The 17,715-nt window shown below is 33.4% G+C and overlaps 1 protein-coding gene across 5 annotated transcripts; it reads left to right on the top strand.

Annotated features, from left to right (window-relative positions):
- Positions 1-653: 653 nt before the first annotated feature.
- Positions 654-9,123, top strand: LOC140013695 (uncharacterized). 5 transcript variants are annotated; one of them, XM_072063442.1, is made up of 13 exons: positions 654-761; positions 1,058-1,172; positions 1,280-1,341; positions 1,611-1,661; positions 1,770-1,796; positions 2,727-2,831; positions 5,792-5,899; positions 6,045-6,116; positions 6,209-6,259; positions 6,779-6,841; positions 6,929-7,053; positions 7,873-8,059; positions 8,201-9,123. In XM_072063442.1, the coding sequence occupies exons 2-13, from the start codon at positions 1,070-1,072 to the stop codon at positions 8,909-8,911; spliced, it is 1,665 nt and encodes a 554-aa protein (XP_071919543.1). In that variant the 5' UTR covers positions 654-761; positions 1,058-1,069; the 3' UTR covers positions 8,912-9,123. The 5 variants fall into 5 exon arrangements, with proteins under 5 accessions (XP_071919543.1, XP_071919546.1, XP_071919542.1 ...); XM_072063441.1 differs by having other exon boundaries at positions 732-872; XM_072063444.1 differs by lacking the exon at positions 654-761 and adding an exon at positions 800-902.
- The last annotated feature ends 8,592 nt before the right edge of the window (positions 9,124-17,715 follow it).

Here is a 17,715-nt window from a genome sequence, read left to right as displayed (position 1 = left end):
CTGTTCTTAATTTATTTCTAAGTTTATGAAAAATATGTTGAACTCTCTACCTTTGGTGTTTAAGGGTGCATTTAATAAAATTGAAATTTGAAAACTGAAATATGAATTTTGAATCTATTAAATTATTGAATTGTTAAGTACTAAATCTGATGTATTTAAGTGTATATAATATTAAATGATAAGTAAATAACATATTACTTATTTTAAATCAAGTTTTGTCTGGATTCTCTAAAAAATTCAGTGTCACTTAATTAATTTAGATATTCTAATTTTTATTATTAAACATGTCTAAACATGTTAAGATTTGAATATATTAAATTTAAATATTGAATTCAATTATCAAACAGGACCAAATTGTTTTTAGAATACAAAAGCTAAACTTGAACTTGTGGTAAAAGTATTTTAGAGGTTCTGATTGCAAAGAGATCAAAAGAACAGGGGCAATCTGGCTATAATAAAGCACAGCTATTGCAAAGAGGTCCTAACTTGCTAGAAACAATGCCCCCACCATGAAAGCGCGTGGGATATTACCGAATAAACAACAGCGCTTTCAAGGCGGACTTGTTTTCATTTCATAAAAGGTGTTGCTTTAAATTAGCACGCCTTCGTCTACCGCTCTATTTCCCCGACATGCACAAGCAGCCCCAGACCCCTGTTTTAGAGGTTAGAAAACCCCTTCTTTCCATCACTCTTTCAAAAATTACCTAGAGAAGAAGGGAGAATCTGCAGAATACCCCCGAGGAGCCTACGGAATTAAGCCAGTAAGTTTTATCAATCTCTCGAAATTCTCTCCGGAAAATTTCCAAAATTTTCCATTTGGGCGATCTTTAAACTAGGCAAATGCTATTGGATTTGGGAGACAAGCTGACATGGTATTACATGAACAGTAGGCTGTCAAACTGGTAATCAGATAGTGTCCCAATCCGACCAGTTTTGGCAGCACCCTTTATTAAGTGAACTCATTTACACCTATTCAATTTTCTTGTTTTTTGAATAAGATTCACAATCCGTCATGGTGGCTAACCATTATTCTTGGGTTTTATGTCTGTTCTTTTAGAGGAGGGTGAAAATGGAGTCCTGCCAACCAGCTACGACACAGGTGCCACAACAGGCGCAGCCACAGATTCAAATATACGGTAGCTCAAATGGTGAAATTTCCCCATTCTGGAGAGGTTGGTTGGTTTACCTGCTTCTGTCTCAGTATCTTTTGATGGCTCTATCATACTGTTTTCCATAAAATTGGTTAACTTTTTTGTTTCCAATGATTTAATCCGTGCAGAGAAGTATGAAAGAGATGCAAAGAAGTACTGGGATATATTCTACAAACGCCATCAAGATAAAGTCAGTTTCCTACCTGCTCTTTCTTAACCTGCTCATTCTCTTTTGGCTTTTTCTTACTGCTAACTATTTATTACTTGATAATATCACTTCGGTGCATGCTATGGACAAGCTTTATCGTTTTTCTTCACCCTGTCGTGACTTTTTGTTTTACTGCCACTGATACTTAATTTCTTCCTTGAGAAGTAGTAGTTTACAACTGCTTTTATGAGATTTCTGTCATGCCATGTTCTTTCTTTTTTATTTCCTTGTAACTTATTTTTGTGCCTCAGTTCTTTAAGGACCGGCATTACTTGGACAAGGAATGGGGACATTACTTTTCTGTGAGTACATCTTCCTTTTTTGGCTTCATTTCAACGTGTAAAAGTAGTTTGTACTATTTTTTGCTTGCCTATTTGACAAATATAACAAAATTCGCTCAATTTCTTCAGGGTGCTGGAAGAAAAGTCATTCTGGAGGTAATCTCAGTCCCTATTCTGAAGAAAAACTTAGTAGTTCGGCATCTTCATGCTAGTCCATTCCATGGTTTTCCTCAATCTCCTTGTAGCAGTGAAAATAATTGAACTTTTCCTCAATCTAATCTATTCTATGCTAGTGTATTTGAATTGCTCACTGTTGACTATGCTTACTCTTTCATGTATTTGAATTCTTGGATTTTTCTACTGAAATTTTACACATATTTCTCATTTTGGTCATGTGCTGCTGCCAAAAAAAATTGTTGGAATATTTTCCTTGTTCTTACAGGGATAAAAAATTATGCTAGAAAGAGGAAAGATTTTGACACACATCTGCACTGAATCATATTGATACCTTCTGAATGGATGCCAATGTAATGATACTGAAATGTGAAATTGCTGCTAGTTATGGACACTAGGAATGTGTTGATGGTTAGTTTATATGCCTATCTTATACTCTTCGTGAATTTTCTTGTGCAAGATAAAGGATTGGTTCTCCAATCCTTCTGCATTTGAAAACTAAGAAGTTTGAAAATTTTTTTTCCTTTGCCCGAAAATTTTCTGCCGCGAAAGTTTTATCCTAGTACATGTAGCATGAAAACTTGTAGTGAAGCCATTTTATACCCTGAAAAAGAATGCAATTGAAAATCGTTAATTGTCTTCCTTTTTGCTTTGTTCTTGAAAGGAAACATGATTCAATGATTCTAGAGAGATTTTTTTCAAACAGACATGGCATTTGCTCTGTGCCACTTGACAAAATTTCTGCTTTTGATACATTCGTGATGTGTGAAAGCTAGACTCTGATTATCCTCTCTGCACTTCCTTAATTATTTGCCATCTATTGTATTCACAAAGATATTCACATCATGTATTCAAGAATCTTTTTTTAATTTGTGGAGAATTGTAATGATAATGACTTTCTCTTTACACAAGGTTGGCTGTGGGGTGGGGAACACTATCTTTCCTTTGGTTGCAAGATATCCAGATATATTTATCCATGCCTGTGATTTTTCACCACGTGCTGTGAACTTGGTCAAGGTCAGTCTTGCTGTTTTTATCTGCAATGTATGAAATATAATTGTATTTTTGTTGTCTATTGGGTTTTGTCTGTCTTACAGGGTCTGGATCTGACTGATTTAGTGGGTTTTGCATTGGGCTCCCCTGCATATCGGGATGTTAATCTTGAAAACTTGAATAAGCAATGAATAATGCCATCTATTAAAGTTTTGCATGCTTTTTCAGTTGATTTCATGATAATACTAAGAAGTAGTAGTAAAAGTGGTATAAACATTTTGTTGTCTGTTAAAACACTATCAGTGGAAAAAATTGTCAGCTTCTTTACAGGCTAAAGATGGCATTGTTTGATAGTGTTGGCTTAGAATCCTCTAATGCTTCAAACTTTAATAAGTTCATCATAACTCGATGAAAAATCAGCTAATGATCATTTTAGGCATTTTGAATGTAAGGGGTTAGTGTACATATGGAATTTTCATAACTTATTTGGTAGACTTCCTCCAACTTGGTCCATTTTGCTAAAATACTAAGGCGCTTTAGTACTGACCCACTATTTGCTTCCCTGGGAGTAGAAGAACTATATACCTGGGCTAAACAAGGAAAAAAGAAAAAAGCAAACACAAATGGAAATGAGATGAATGCTAAGGTTGTTGCATCAAGTAATACTTCAGAATAAGTTTAAGGATACTCTGTTTGTGGAAAGAAAAAAATATCCTGCTCGGAAATGTTTCTGAATGACAAAGGGGTCCCATTCCAATAATAACAAGTAACAAACATAAAGTCAAAGTGATGGAGAAAGGTGAACCATCTATTCGATTAGCTCCAATACCCAATGCAGTTAGCTATTTATGCTTTTCTTCTCGATCAATGTCCATCTTGTGAAAGCTCTAGTCGAGGAAGTATAATTTTACAGAAAAAATTTGTCACTCTGTGCTTGGGGAGAGTTGATTTAAAGATAACCCTTTTGAAGACAACTCACACTAGCAAATGTTCTGTATGAACCATGTTTAGAAAGAATATATTTAGAACATTAGCTGGGGACCAACAGAGCTATAGAGTTGGGATGTAGTCCAATAAAACTGCAGTTACTAAGAATGTTAATTTGATGGAAAGGGTTAGTGTTTGTGATTAGTATTGCTCCAGGGTTCAACATTGAATCGAGTGCCAATATGTGGCTTTAAGGTAGGATTTTAACATTGAAGTAGACCAGGGCAGGTATGTGTTGTATAGGTCAGCATTGCTGTGTTCTGTAGGTCACAAATAGGTAATTCTTACCTGTACCTCTGCAATGCAGTGTGTACTTTTCCGCTAGACAGGTTTCCACAAATAGGGGTCCCATTGCAAAAACTTAGGCACTCCATGTTTTCTGGACACTTGTCTGGTGGATATTTCCACTTCGCAATGCCAAGTCTGCAGGTGTCACATATACCCTTTAAATTTGTAGTATCACATATACCCATTTAAATTTGTAGTTCCCCAAGATCTACACCCATCACATGGTATAATGTTGCTTAATTGTTGAAGATTCCAAATCTTATGGGTTTGTTTAAAAGTTTCAAAAACGTATATTACTCCACACTATTGTCAAGTTTATTGAATACTAGACTAAACCATTTAAGCACATTCTTTAACCTATGTTATCCAAAACAAAGTCAATCAATCGTATTTTATATCTAAGCCAATTTTTATCCCATTTTCCTGGGAACAAATTACTTTATCTGTGGAACCCTTTTTTCACGTATTGTTTGTATATTTCTGTTGCATCTCTACTATGATTAGTAGTGTCTGTGAAGGCTAAATGCATTAAAGAAAACTTCTCTTCTTCTTTCCTTCATTTGTTCAATCATACTCGATATTAGTCAAAACATAGTGATAGGTCTTTGTGGTCAAGTACGGATCAAGATAAATCCCACAAATTCAGCTTTGCTGCCTCAATATACATGTTCAGAGAAAAACTTCTGTAAATGATCCAATCTTGCTAACTATAATAAAGCATATGCATGAAAAAAATGAATATAAGAGAAGAGCAGTATTCTTGGTAATATATTTGCATCTCTACCAGTATTTCTGGAGGAGTACTGGTATGGATGCATCTAAAACCCACAATAGAGTAATTAGTTCTGGTGAAAATAGATTAGAATTAGCTTACTTTATGATAAAACAGTTTGATCAACTGATTGAGAATTACTTAGTTGACGAATATAATATAAGGATGCGCTATTCTGGTGTGAGCTCTACAAAAATTTGGCCCCATCAACTTTGGACACGTCAGCTTGGATGATGCCACATGCAGATCAGATGGGGCTTCATTTCCCATCTGAATGAAGATCATCTGGGGCTGCGCGTCCCATTGGAGCTGATATGCAAAAATTTGGATCAACCAAATTTTAGCACAATCCAGGGTCCAAATTTTGCCACCTTCAGTTCAAAGAAATGTGCTTGACTCTCCTAGCCTTGTATTCCACAAAATTCTAATATGAAATTCAGTTAAATGAAAGAAGTTTATAAGCTTCATTTGAAACATATATTTGCAGCTATTCTCCAACTGGAAGTTGATCTCCATTAATTTTGTAAAATTTGTGTGCACTTGTCTAGACTGTCCAAGTTAGCACTTGTACTTCATATTTGTACAGTTGGGTCTTGAGGCTTGTTAGAATTGGAGATCCCTGATCTCTATTTTGCACAAGAACATGGACGTCTGGTATTATTGCACATTTAATGTTACCACTTACCTGAAGCACCTTTAAAAAATAGCATAACAACTTTTTCATATAGGGGCATGGTGTCCATTCGGCACTATAATCTGTGTGTGCATAAGGAATTACTTTTAATGAATCTTAGCCTTCTAAAAATGGATTAATAGTCAGCCCATGATCTCGATCAATCTTGACTTGCACCTTATGCATTTTTAGGGTGATTAATATCTGGTATCTTATTTAACCACCAATAAACCAATTGTAATTTGCTGTCATACGATAATGCAGAAGCATAAGGAGTTCAATGAGGGCCAAATAAATGCTTTTGTGTGTGACCTAACTGTTGATGACCTGAGTGAACAGATTCCTCCATCTTCAGTTGATGCTGTTACCATGGTACCGGAATGGTGTTCTATTTTGAAATTTCTTAGTATTTAATATCGTACATAACTAATCTAGTTCATTTCTTGGATTTCATTTATGATATTCTTGATAAGCTAGCCTATTTGTTCTTCAATGAGCTACCTGACATTTTAAACAGATATTTGTATTATCTGCAGTCTCCCCGGAAAAGATGTCCATAGTATTACAAAATATCAGAAAAGTTCTCAAGGTGGGAAAGTATTACTTCCTATTTGACATAAAATTGTGGTCACATAAGTACGATTTCTTTGAAGTGACTCTATGGCTTGTATTTCTTGTCAGCCAAGTGGTTGCGTGTTGTTTCGTGACTATGCAACGGGTGACCTTGCTCAGGTTTGTTTCTGCTTTATGCAGGTTACAGTACTCATATTTTTCATATTTGAATGTTTTTCTTCATTTTAAGTGCCCAAAAATTCTGTTTAGATCAGTTATGTCTTTATCTAGATGCTGGTAAACATGGTCTCGTTTTTTGTTGAAACTTTTTATGTTTGTCTCCATATGAAAGAGTTTCTATATTCACTCCAATTTTGAGTTCCCAAAATTTGACTTCTTTGATGAGTGGATTGATGGATATCCACTATGAACAAGAAATCTTTTACTCCGATCCGAGGAAAGGAGATGTTTGGAACTTCTTACCTAGTTTTTTGGGTGACATTATTTTATTTTTTCTGTCTCTTCTAGTGTGTGTCTGTTGGTTTATTGAAAAATTATGGCCCCTGAATATTTTAATCCAAACCAGCCTCTCTAGTCTATCCCTTCTTAAGCCGGATCTAGCGAATTGAGTTCGACTTTTCTATGATTGTTCTGGTGCTGCTCCAGACTTCTCATCGGACTTTCTCATTGCATGAACAGGAAAGATTCTCTTGCAAAGAACAGAAGATCAGTGAGAACTTCTATGCTAGGGGTGATGGCACTGTAAGTTTAGCTGATATGAATTATGTGCCTTTGCCTTTACTGCAGAAATTCTATTTATCAAGCTTCTCTGTGTCCACTTTTTCCCAGAGGGCTTTCTACTTCTCTGACGAGTATCTGACAAAATTATTCAGCGAAAATGGATTTCATACTGAAGAACATCTATTATGCTGCAAACAAGTAGAAAACCGATCAAGAGATATAGTAATGAACCGGTAAATGATTTTACCTTTTGATTGAAGTAGATCAAATCTGTATTTCTCAGTCGGCAATGCAAAGTTGTCACTCTAGTGTTTGAGTGATCTCAAAATTTGGAATGAGCATTGTGTGACTATCGATACAGGTTGTATGAACTTTTATCTGAACAAAGTAAGATAAGAGGTTTACATATTATTTTCAAAGTGATGTGCGAGTAGCCTGTAACTCTCCATATACATCAGGCATATCTCCTTTGCAATATTACAGAACTGGTAATTCACAGTAGTATGCTATCACTCTCAGTTAGCTGTTTTTTTAGCTCTCCTTGACACTTGCCACAAAATGGCTGTTCATGTTTTCAGTAATTATTGTTCTGGTTCATCATAGAGATACTGTTCAAAACTAGTCCTCTGCAAATTGCAAACCCAGCATTTGAGAGGAAAGAAGACCGAACTAAGGAGATATTGCTTTCGACGATTAAATTTGACCTTTATATCCAGATTGTTAAATGTCTTTGGGTCCTGCTTAGGGATGCCTTTCCGGGAGAGGGAGTGTTGTGTGTAAGCATAGCATTTCTCGGGAACCTTTCCTTAGGAAAAAATTTAAGCCAACAATGTTGCTGTTGTTGAATTAAATTATTTGTAGCATTTGGTGTAATTTGACAATGTAGGGGTCCTTTTGACAATAATGCTGTAATACTTCGAATGTTCACTGTTTAGAAAGTTTGCTCATCTATGGTTCTGCGAACTGTCTTTGGCCCCTTTCTTCTGTTGGTGCTCATTCAAGGATGTAGCACGCTGGCATACACAGCTAAATTGTTGCAATTTTGATCGCAGGCGTTGGGTCCAAGCTGTATTTCGCATGAATGGGGATGATGATGACAATTTAAGCTGTGTTGAAACAGAGCAGGTAAAACCTCAGGTCAAAGATCTTATCCCGAAAATTGCTACAAATGGACTGGAAGTTGACATCTCTGATGGATTGGCTTGTGAAATGTTTGGCATAGAATCTTCTAGCGAAGAGGTAAAAATTTTTTTCTGAGGTTTATTCTGGCTTTCCCTTTGCTACTAGTGCACCAAGTTTTATGAACTTGGGACATTTGAATTTCACATGCCTGTAGTATGTTGCTCCAGTTATCAGATGTGTCAATTTGAAATGTAACAGATTATTGAGGTCATTATAAGAGATCACATGTTCAAGATAAAAGTGCTTTCCAGGGAGCACCAACATACCTGCAAATCAACTGGGCTGATGCTATGGGAATCAGCTAGGCTCATGGCTTCTGTCCTTGCTGCAAATGCAACAATTGTTGCAGGAAAAAGGGTCTTAGAACTTGGGTGTGGCTGTGGGGGAATCTGCTCAATGCTGGCCACTGGATCTGCTGATCTCGTGGTTGCCACTGATGGAGATGCAAAAGCACTCGAATTGTTGACTCAAAATGTTGCTTCAAATCTCAAAGCATCGTCTTCTGGCAGGTTAATAACGAAAAGACTGGAGTGGGGAAATGAAGATGATATAGAAAGCGTCAAGGAGCTGAATGGCAAGGGATTTGATGTTATCATAGGCACTGATGTTACCTATGTCCGTGAAGCTATATCACCCTTGTTTCAAACAGCGAAGGAGTTGATTGCAGCCAGCCAGGAGAACGAAGAGGATAGAAGGCCTGCTTTAATTCTGTGTCATCTTCCTCGCAGAGTTGATGAACCATGTATTCTTGCAGCAGCTTCTGAGTATGGTTTCAAGCTAGTTGATAGGTTGCCTAAGCAAAACGCAAGAAGCTCACCTCAGAGCATTATTAGCTCTTGGTTCCACGAAGACGGATATGAAGACTATTTTCCCACTAAAGCTCTCAGTATTATGTACTTCACGACATAATGGACATCAGAAAATTGCCCAATAGAGATTTGGAGGAAGGAGTGTTTCCATGGATGATGGTAGTTTTGTTCATGTTACGACTATGCCCTTGATAGGAAAAGAATATCAAAATTTTCAGAATATTAACCATCTTGTGGAAATCCGTCCTCTTGCCGTGGTAGGCATTGCTAATGTGGTTAAAATTATAAGAATCTGAATATATTGTGGTGACATTTTCAAAGTAGGATACATTACAGGACTACAAGTAAAATGGTGAAGTCACTAAGGAGAGTAGCTGATAGAGAAAATGGCAACTTTTTGTTGTCACTTCCTGCGGCCAAGAATGTATATGCCCTGATAACGAACAAAGCTTCTCAGTACCAAGTGGATGGAACATAAACCTCCCCAAAATGAAAACTAGCAAGAATCGAATTGAGTCTTCAATGGCAGGAATTTACTCTTCCTGTTTCCTAAAGAAAAAGGAGGAGGTCAATATCATGGCTCCTTTAAAAGTTTATAAGTCCCCTGGACGCCTGCAAAAGTTGCCGGCTTTTGAAGGTTGTTCGGGGATTTCGATTTATATGCTAAAAGTCTGAGTTCTCTCAGAAATTGACAAAAAGACAGAACTCTCCGTTACGGGGTACTTGGAGGGTCTTTACTTTCTAGCAGCAGGGTCCTTGTGGAGGTTCTATCCCACATCGACTATGGGGGTGTTTGGGAGGTTAGTTTATAAGTCCCCTGGACGCCTTCTAAAGTTGCCGACTTTTGAAGGTTGTTCGGGGATTTTGATTTATATGCTAAAAGTCTAAGTTCTCTCAGAAATTGACAAAAAAAAAAAATATCATGGCTCCTGCTGTGATTGTTTTTTCTGCTGTGATGGTTGCTTAGTATATCCTCGAATGAGATGTTTTTTCTTCTTGGATTTTGGTGTTACTAAGTGGTAATGGGAGGAATCTCACGTCTGAATTTCGATCACTTTTGACTGGTAAATTATGCCCCATTAATTGGAAGTTAGAACGATGAATTTACTTTAGGTTAGTACTTAGCATTACTAAGGGCTTGTTTATAACTCTATTTAATGCTGAAAATTAATTCATTGAGAACTTTTTGAATTCAGGATGTTTGGTAACAGAAATATTTTACTACTTAATATGTAATGTATTAAGTACTGCTTAATTAGTGTATAAACTTTTAAGTGAGAATTTTTCACTGAATTTTTTGAGTTGACTACACATAATATAACTCTCACACATACTCTCTCACAAAATACATACATGTTCTCTTTGTGTGAATACTCTCTCACAAAATACATATATGTTCTCTTTCTGTTCACACATATATGCATTACTTATACTAATTCCTCCCACCTTATCTTTCAACCCAATCCTCCTCCCACATATATACAAATATACATACTTAAACACTACATCTAAAGTGTTTCATTATTTTCTCTCCTCTCTTAAACATGCACATATGCACTTTTCTTTCTTTCTAAATACACAAATAAAGGCAATTTTTTAAAAGATAAAAGCATAATATTTCTGCGATATTTCAATTCAGCAATATGATTCAGTTAGTTATCAAACAGATATAACTTAACCAATTTAGCAACTTAATACTTTCAGCACTTAATTTTCATATTTCAACATTCAGATTTCAGACTTCAGTCTTATCAATATGCCCTAAATCTCGTGCATAGATTTTGAAAACCAAAAAATCTAATTGGCAAAAGAAAGTGAGGCAAGGCAAAATTTCTAAACTTGTTACTCACTCTCGAAAGGAAATAAATGATTGAATCCTTCAAACATATTTCGAGTAATTCTGTGTGTAAATTATGATTTTTGCACTAGTAGTTTTATGTCTATAGTAAGCTAAGAAACAGAATTCTGAAAATCAACTGTTAGTGTTGCAAAATTTTGCACTTTGGAAACAAAAACCTTTCTGTCAACAAAGGGCTTATCTTTAAGAACTTGAATCAAACTCTGCTTAAATCAAAACCACTTTAACTGAGAGAATCTCTCTACTTGAGAGGATTGATAAACTCACGCCTGAGCTTAAATTCTCGTAGCATTAAATTTGTGGGACTCTACTTCAAGGTTGCATTTTTTGTAAGGGAAAATCGTTCAAAACGTATCTCATATTTTGTAAAATGACTTTTTTCGTCCCTCACTTTTAAAAGTGTAATTTTATGTCCCTTACATATTCACATCGGCCAAATTTAGTCCTTAACTAGGTTTTCAATCATTTTTTGGCCGGAATCCATCACGTGCAAGGCACGTGATCATTTTTTAAGGGTAAATTTGTTAAATTATATTTTACATAATCTGATCTATAGTCCTCCACATTTTATAAAATGATTTTTTCATCCCTCACATTTCACAAAAAGAATTTCTCCATCCCTCACATTTCAAAAAATGAATATTTCCATCCCTCACTAATTATATATGTGAAGGAAACCCTAAAAAAAGAAAGTGTATGAATACATTTTGTTTAAACATATGTATATGTCTATTTGATTTTGCTTAATAATACGAATAGCATAAATATATGTACGTGTCTATTTGATTTCACTTAACAATACGAATACCATAGGGAAAATCGTCCAAAACGTCCCTCAAATTTTGTAAAATAACTTTTTTCGTCCCTCACTTTTAAAAGTGTAATTTTATATCCCTTACATATTCACATCGGACAAATTTAGTCCCTAACTAGGTTTCCGATCATTTTTTGGCTGGAATCCATCATGTGCAAGGCACGTGATCATTTTTGAAGGGTAAATTTGTCAAATTATATTTTTTATGATCTGATCTATAGTCCTCCACATTTTATAAAATAAATTTTTTCGTCCCTCATATTTTATAAAATGATTTTTTTCATCCCTCATATTTCACAAAATGAATTTCTCCATCCCTTATATTTCAAAAAATGAATTTTTTATTTCTCACTAATTATGTGTGTGAATACATTTTTTTAAACACATGTATATGTCTATTTGATTTTGCTTAATAATAATAGCATAAACACATGTATGTAATTGGGTCCAAATTGTCGGCTATCTTCTATTTTTGTATGATTATGACTAATATTTACCAATAGAACCTTAATTTGCATATTCTTATTGTATTTTGACCGAAAATAGCTTTATTGGCCAACTTGACAATAAATGCAAGATTATTTACTAGCTTATACCAGATGAAATCAAATGATCACGTATAATATATAGTATTCGTATTATTAAGTGAAATCAAATAGACATATACATATATTTATGCTATTCGTATTATTAAGCAAAATCAAATAGATATATACATGTATTTAAAAAAATGTATTCATACAAATTTTTTTTAGGGTTTCCCTCACATACATAATTAGTGAGAGATGGAAATATTCATTTTTTGAAATGTGAGGGATGAAGAAATTCTTTTTGTGAAATGTGAGGAATGAAAAAAATCATTTTATAAAATATGAGGGACGAAAAAATTTGTTTTATAAAATGTGGAGGACTATAGATCAGATTATGTAAAATATAATTTTACAAATTTACCCTTCAAAAATGATCACGTGCCTTGCACGTGATGGATTCCGGCCAAAAAATGATCGGAAACCTAGTTAGGGACTAAATTTGACCGATGTGAATATGTAAGAGACATAAAATTACACTTTTAAAAGTGAGGAACGAAAAAAGTCATTTTACAAAATGTGAGGGATGTTTTGGACGATTTTCCCAATACCATATATTATACGTGATCATTTGATTTCGTCTGGTATTAGCTAATAAATAATCTTGCATTCATTGTCAAGTTGGCCAATAAAGCTATTTTCGGTCAAAATACAATAAAAATATGCAAATTAAGGTTCTATTGGTAAATATTAGTCATAATCATACAAAAAGAGAAGATAGCCCACAAGTTGGGCCCAATTACATACATGTGTTTATGCTATTATTATTAAGCAAAATCAAATAGACATATACATGTGTTAAAAAAAATGTATTTACACACATAATTAGTGAGAAATAAAAAATTCATTTTTTGAAATATGAGGGATGGAGAAATTCATTTTGTAAAATGTGAGGGATGAAAAAAATCATTTTATAAAATGTGAGGGAGGAAAAAATTTATTTTATAAAATGTGGAGGACTGTGGAGGACTATAGATCAGATTATGTAAAATATAATTTGACAAATTTACCCTTCAAAAATGATCACGTGTCTTGCACATGATGGATTCCGGCCAAAAAATGATCGAAAACCTAGTTAGGGACTAAATTTGTCCGATGTGAATATGTAAGGGATATAAAATTAAACTTTTAAAAGTGAGGGATGAAAAAAATTATTTTACAAAATGTAAGGGACATTTTAGACGATTTTCCCTTTCTGTAATGTACTTGTCAATCTGGTCAAACGATCTAGAAGATAAATCAGCTGGCATGAGGAAATTTTCGGACTTAATTATGCTGCAATCGATTGCAAACAAATTGCTTCAACCTGAAATTAATTGGTGGTCCATCTTTTGTCAAAGTGCAAATATTAATGCAGGTAGAAGTTTTGGGATTGCCTTTAAGGGATTTTTAGTAACTACACAAAGAAACTGAACAATAAAGGAAATTGTCCCAAATTTTGTGGCCATTAACTTATGTTTTAATCTTTCAAATTCATATGTTGTAATCTTTTAAATTCTTAAACTTTGAGCTAAAGTTTTAAAACCATTACCATTAAGGGGCGCTTAACAACTTCATTAAACACTTAAATTTAATAGATTGAACAGTTGGTTTGATAACAAAATAGACTCCTAGAAGGAAGGATACGTGGAACTTGGTGCTTGAGTTAAAGTCTGCCTTTCTTTGTGTTCAGGACCTAGGTATGTCTGTACATGCAGTTGGTAGAGTTGCTTAGATGTATATAGCTGGGTTTATTGTAAGCCTGTTGCTCAAAACATATTGCCTGAACAATAAAGTTCAAAGTTTACATTAAAAAAAGTTCCCTAACTACTGAACTCATTATTAAGAGCCACTCAATTTCCTTACAAAATTTTAAGTGGGAGTTTGATCACTTAATTTGCTGACGTTTAAACTAGTGTAATAATGTTCATCCAAAGTCATAATTCCACGTACCCATATCCTTTCATACACACACACATGTAGTCTCTTGCTCTCTCTCACACGCACACTCATGTTCATATATATACACTAGTAGACTTCAGGCTGGGCTAAGCACACCCCATGCCCACTTAAAATTTCAAGAACAATTAAGTGGAAACCATTCTTTCGCATAAAATCAATAGGAGACAAAAGTAGAATATATGTCCACTTATGTATATTACTAAATACAAGAGTAAATCTTAATCCTATCACTAAATACTAATTAGTAATTGCTGATTAGCTAAACTAACAATAACTATACTTGGAGATAAAATTTTAATGGAAGATAATATATTGGGGTTTAGCTTAACAATTAAATTTGAAATTGTTATTTATTTCAATATTGTTTAAGAATTGAGATTATGTGTTAGAACTTAGGATTATCAACTCTTTTTTTTCATATCATGTTTGTTTGAGTAAGTTGATTGATTTTGTTGAAAAACATATGGGATATTATTTTGTTATAACAATTTTTTCAGAGAAAATTAAAATATTTTAACTCACTATTGATTCTCCGATCCAATTTATCAAACTAAAGTTTGGACGTAATCGGATATTGGTTTTAAAAAAATCAATTCCCAAATTACCAATTTTTTTTTATCAAATTTCCGATTATCAACCGACGAACACCCATAAACAAAAGGACAAAACTTATTTGATTTTGCACGAACAAAAGGGCAAAAAAAAAAAATGCAATGGCAAGATTAGCAATGTGCAAGAAATATTAGCAAGTCACTTGTCAAGATACTCCCTCCGTTCCTTATTAGATGGCCTGAATAACTAATTCTCTTAGATTAAGAAAGTTGGTTATTTTCTAAAAGTCAACAAAAGTTTAACTTTACTTCTCAAAATTACCCTTTATCTCTCTTCATCTCTTCAACTACTTTTATTGTTAATGCTACAAATACTGCATTTAATTATTTAGAGTTCCAATTCAAGAAAGTTGAAAGGGTAAGCAAGGGTAAATTTGGAAAAAAGTTCATAAATGCTTTCTTGATATCATAAAATGACAGATAAAAAGAAACAATGGATTAGGACATCTAATAAGGAACGGAGGGAGTATTAGAAAGCCACGTGACGAGTAAGGAGGTAAAATACTAAAGTTCACTTCTTTCTTATATAATAGGTAGATATACTCTTTTTGTCTCTCACGCGCACACATTTAGTGTCTGTTTGATAACATAAAAAAGTGTTGAAACTGAATTCATTCAGACATTCAGATGTTGTGAGTGTTTGATAAATAAAAATTCACCTGTTGAACTTATTAAGTGGTGCTGAATATGTATGTATTTTTTTCAGCACAAGAATCGTAGCTGAATGCTTAATTTGATAAGAGTCAAGAGATTTACTTCAACTACTTTATCTTATCTACCAAATATATCCATGTTTGTTAATTACATTCAAAATCCTTATTTAATTAAACAACCTAATATTCCCTATTCAAAATCCTTATCTAATTAAACAAAACAACCTGATATTCTCTATTCAAAAATTTTTTTTAACAATAATATTTTTTTGCAGTAATTTTCATCCACAAACATTTATATTTTGATATTTTTTTTGTGCAGATAAATATTATTTATGTGATGCAGCTTATCCATACACACGTGGCTTTATGACACCATATCGAAATATTAGATATTGGTTGTTTGATTTTTGAAATGCTTCTCGTCTAAGATCAAAAAAAGAACGCTTTAACCAAGTACATGCAAGATTGAGAAATGTAATTGAACGTTCTTTTGGAGTATTAAAAGCTCGTTTTTCCATTATCAAAACGATGAAACCATACCCTTTTCCCACACAAAGAAACATTGTCATTGTATGCATTGCTCTTCACAATCATTGTCATTTTCATACCTAACAATTTTAAGTTAATTAAATCATAGGTTCTATTTCCTTTTTGGATTAAAAGATAGAAGGGCAAAACTGTACAATTTAGCTTATTAAACATTAAGTTATGAATATTTATCAAACAGTATAAATAGATTCAGTATTAATATTCAGACATTCATATACTCCCTCCGTCCCACTTTGATAGTCTTGTTTTCCTTTTTCGTCTGTCCCAAATTGTAGTCCACTTTCCTATTAAGAAATGTAGTAATCTTTCAAATTGTTTAAAATACCCTTATTAAATATCTTGTTATTAATACATTGTTATTAAATACTAACCCACTACATTGAATACATTGAGCTTTTCCAATACTAACCCATTAGCTGTGACTGATATTAATTGGCACTCTTCGTGATTAGCATAAGGGTATTTTAGGAAATTATTAATCTAAATTTATGTTTCCAACCAAATTAATTACACTTTCTTAATCTGTGTGAAAAAAAAACCAAGACTAACAAAACGGGACGGAGGGAGTATCTCTTTTCAGTGCTTAAAATTCAGCAAATTAATTATTTCAGTATTCAGAATTCAGATTCAGCGTTATCAAACGGAGCCTTACTCTCATCTCTCTCACATACACATAGAGACACATTCTCTCTCTCTCTCTCTCTCTCATACACAATTACAACGCACACTAACATATGTTGTTTAGCATTCTTTATTTCAAATACTATCTACTTATTATACACAGAGACGCCTTTTTTTTTAATCTCAAATACACGTTTGCATATTAGAATTTCAATTTAACAATATTAATTAGTGATATTTAAAGGAGCTAGTCTAACATAATAGTAAAACAAGATATTGGTCTAAACTATATAATGTACATGTAATAATTTCTTTAAATTTAGTACCTAATTCAGCAGATTACCAAACATTTTGACTTAATAAATTCAGCAAATATTGATTTCAATACTTAAATTTCAGTTTTATTAAACACCCTTTTAATCTTTTCGGAAGAGCATTATGATGTTGTACTTCTTCCAGTAGAATGATTCAAATTCATCTCTTCTAACAATGCAAATTAGGGAAACATTTATATAAGTGCTAAAGAAACGGTAGAAGAGAATTTGCACTAAATAGTTTACAACCATTACTTAAATTTTGAGTAGTAATACTGACTAAAGGTCTGTTTGATAACTCTACTCAATGCTGAAAATGAATTCATTTAAAATTTTTAATTCAGCATTTTTTATAACAGAAATGTCTTACCACTGATTGTATTTAGCACTGCATAATTTGTATGCAAATTTTTAATGAAAAATTTCACTGAATTTTCTAAATTGATTACACATACTATGTTTCTCATATATGATATATATAGAACACACTTTCATACATGTCCTGGTACAAAGTACACATTTGACACACTCTCACACTCAAATTTGCATACTTAAACATCATCTCTAGTTTGTTTCATTATACTCTCTCTGTCTCTCTCTCACACACACTTCTTTTTCTCTCTAAATACAAAAATAAAGGTAATTCTTTAAAGATAAAAAAATATATAGTATTTTTGCAATATATCAATTCAGCATTATAATTCAGTTAATTATTAAACATATGTAACATAATCCATTCAGCAACTTAAGACTTCCAATACTTAATTTTTAGATTTCACACTTAAAGTCTTATCAAATGAGCCCCTTAGGATCAGGTCAACGCACATAGGTATGAGAAACACATTAAGAACCATATCAAATTCTCCATTTTTTACTCTCAAATGTTAGTCCCTTTACCCAGTTTATAAAAAATATGGAAGTTTTAAAACAAGCTAGATGAGTGTGTTTCATTC

This window comes from Coffea arabica, chromosome 8c (assembly GCF_036785885.1).
Source record: "Coffea arabica cultivar ET-39 chromosome 8c, Coffea Arabica ET-39 HiFi, whole genome shotgun sequence".
Taxonomy (NCBI): Eukaryota; Viridiplantae; Streptophyta; class Magnoliopsida; order Gentianales; family Rubiaceae; genus Coffea; species Coffea arabica.
The sequence above is the reverse complement of the archived record's forward strand: the minus strand, read 5'-3'. Positions and strand labels throughout refer to the sequence as shown.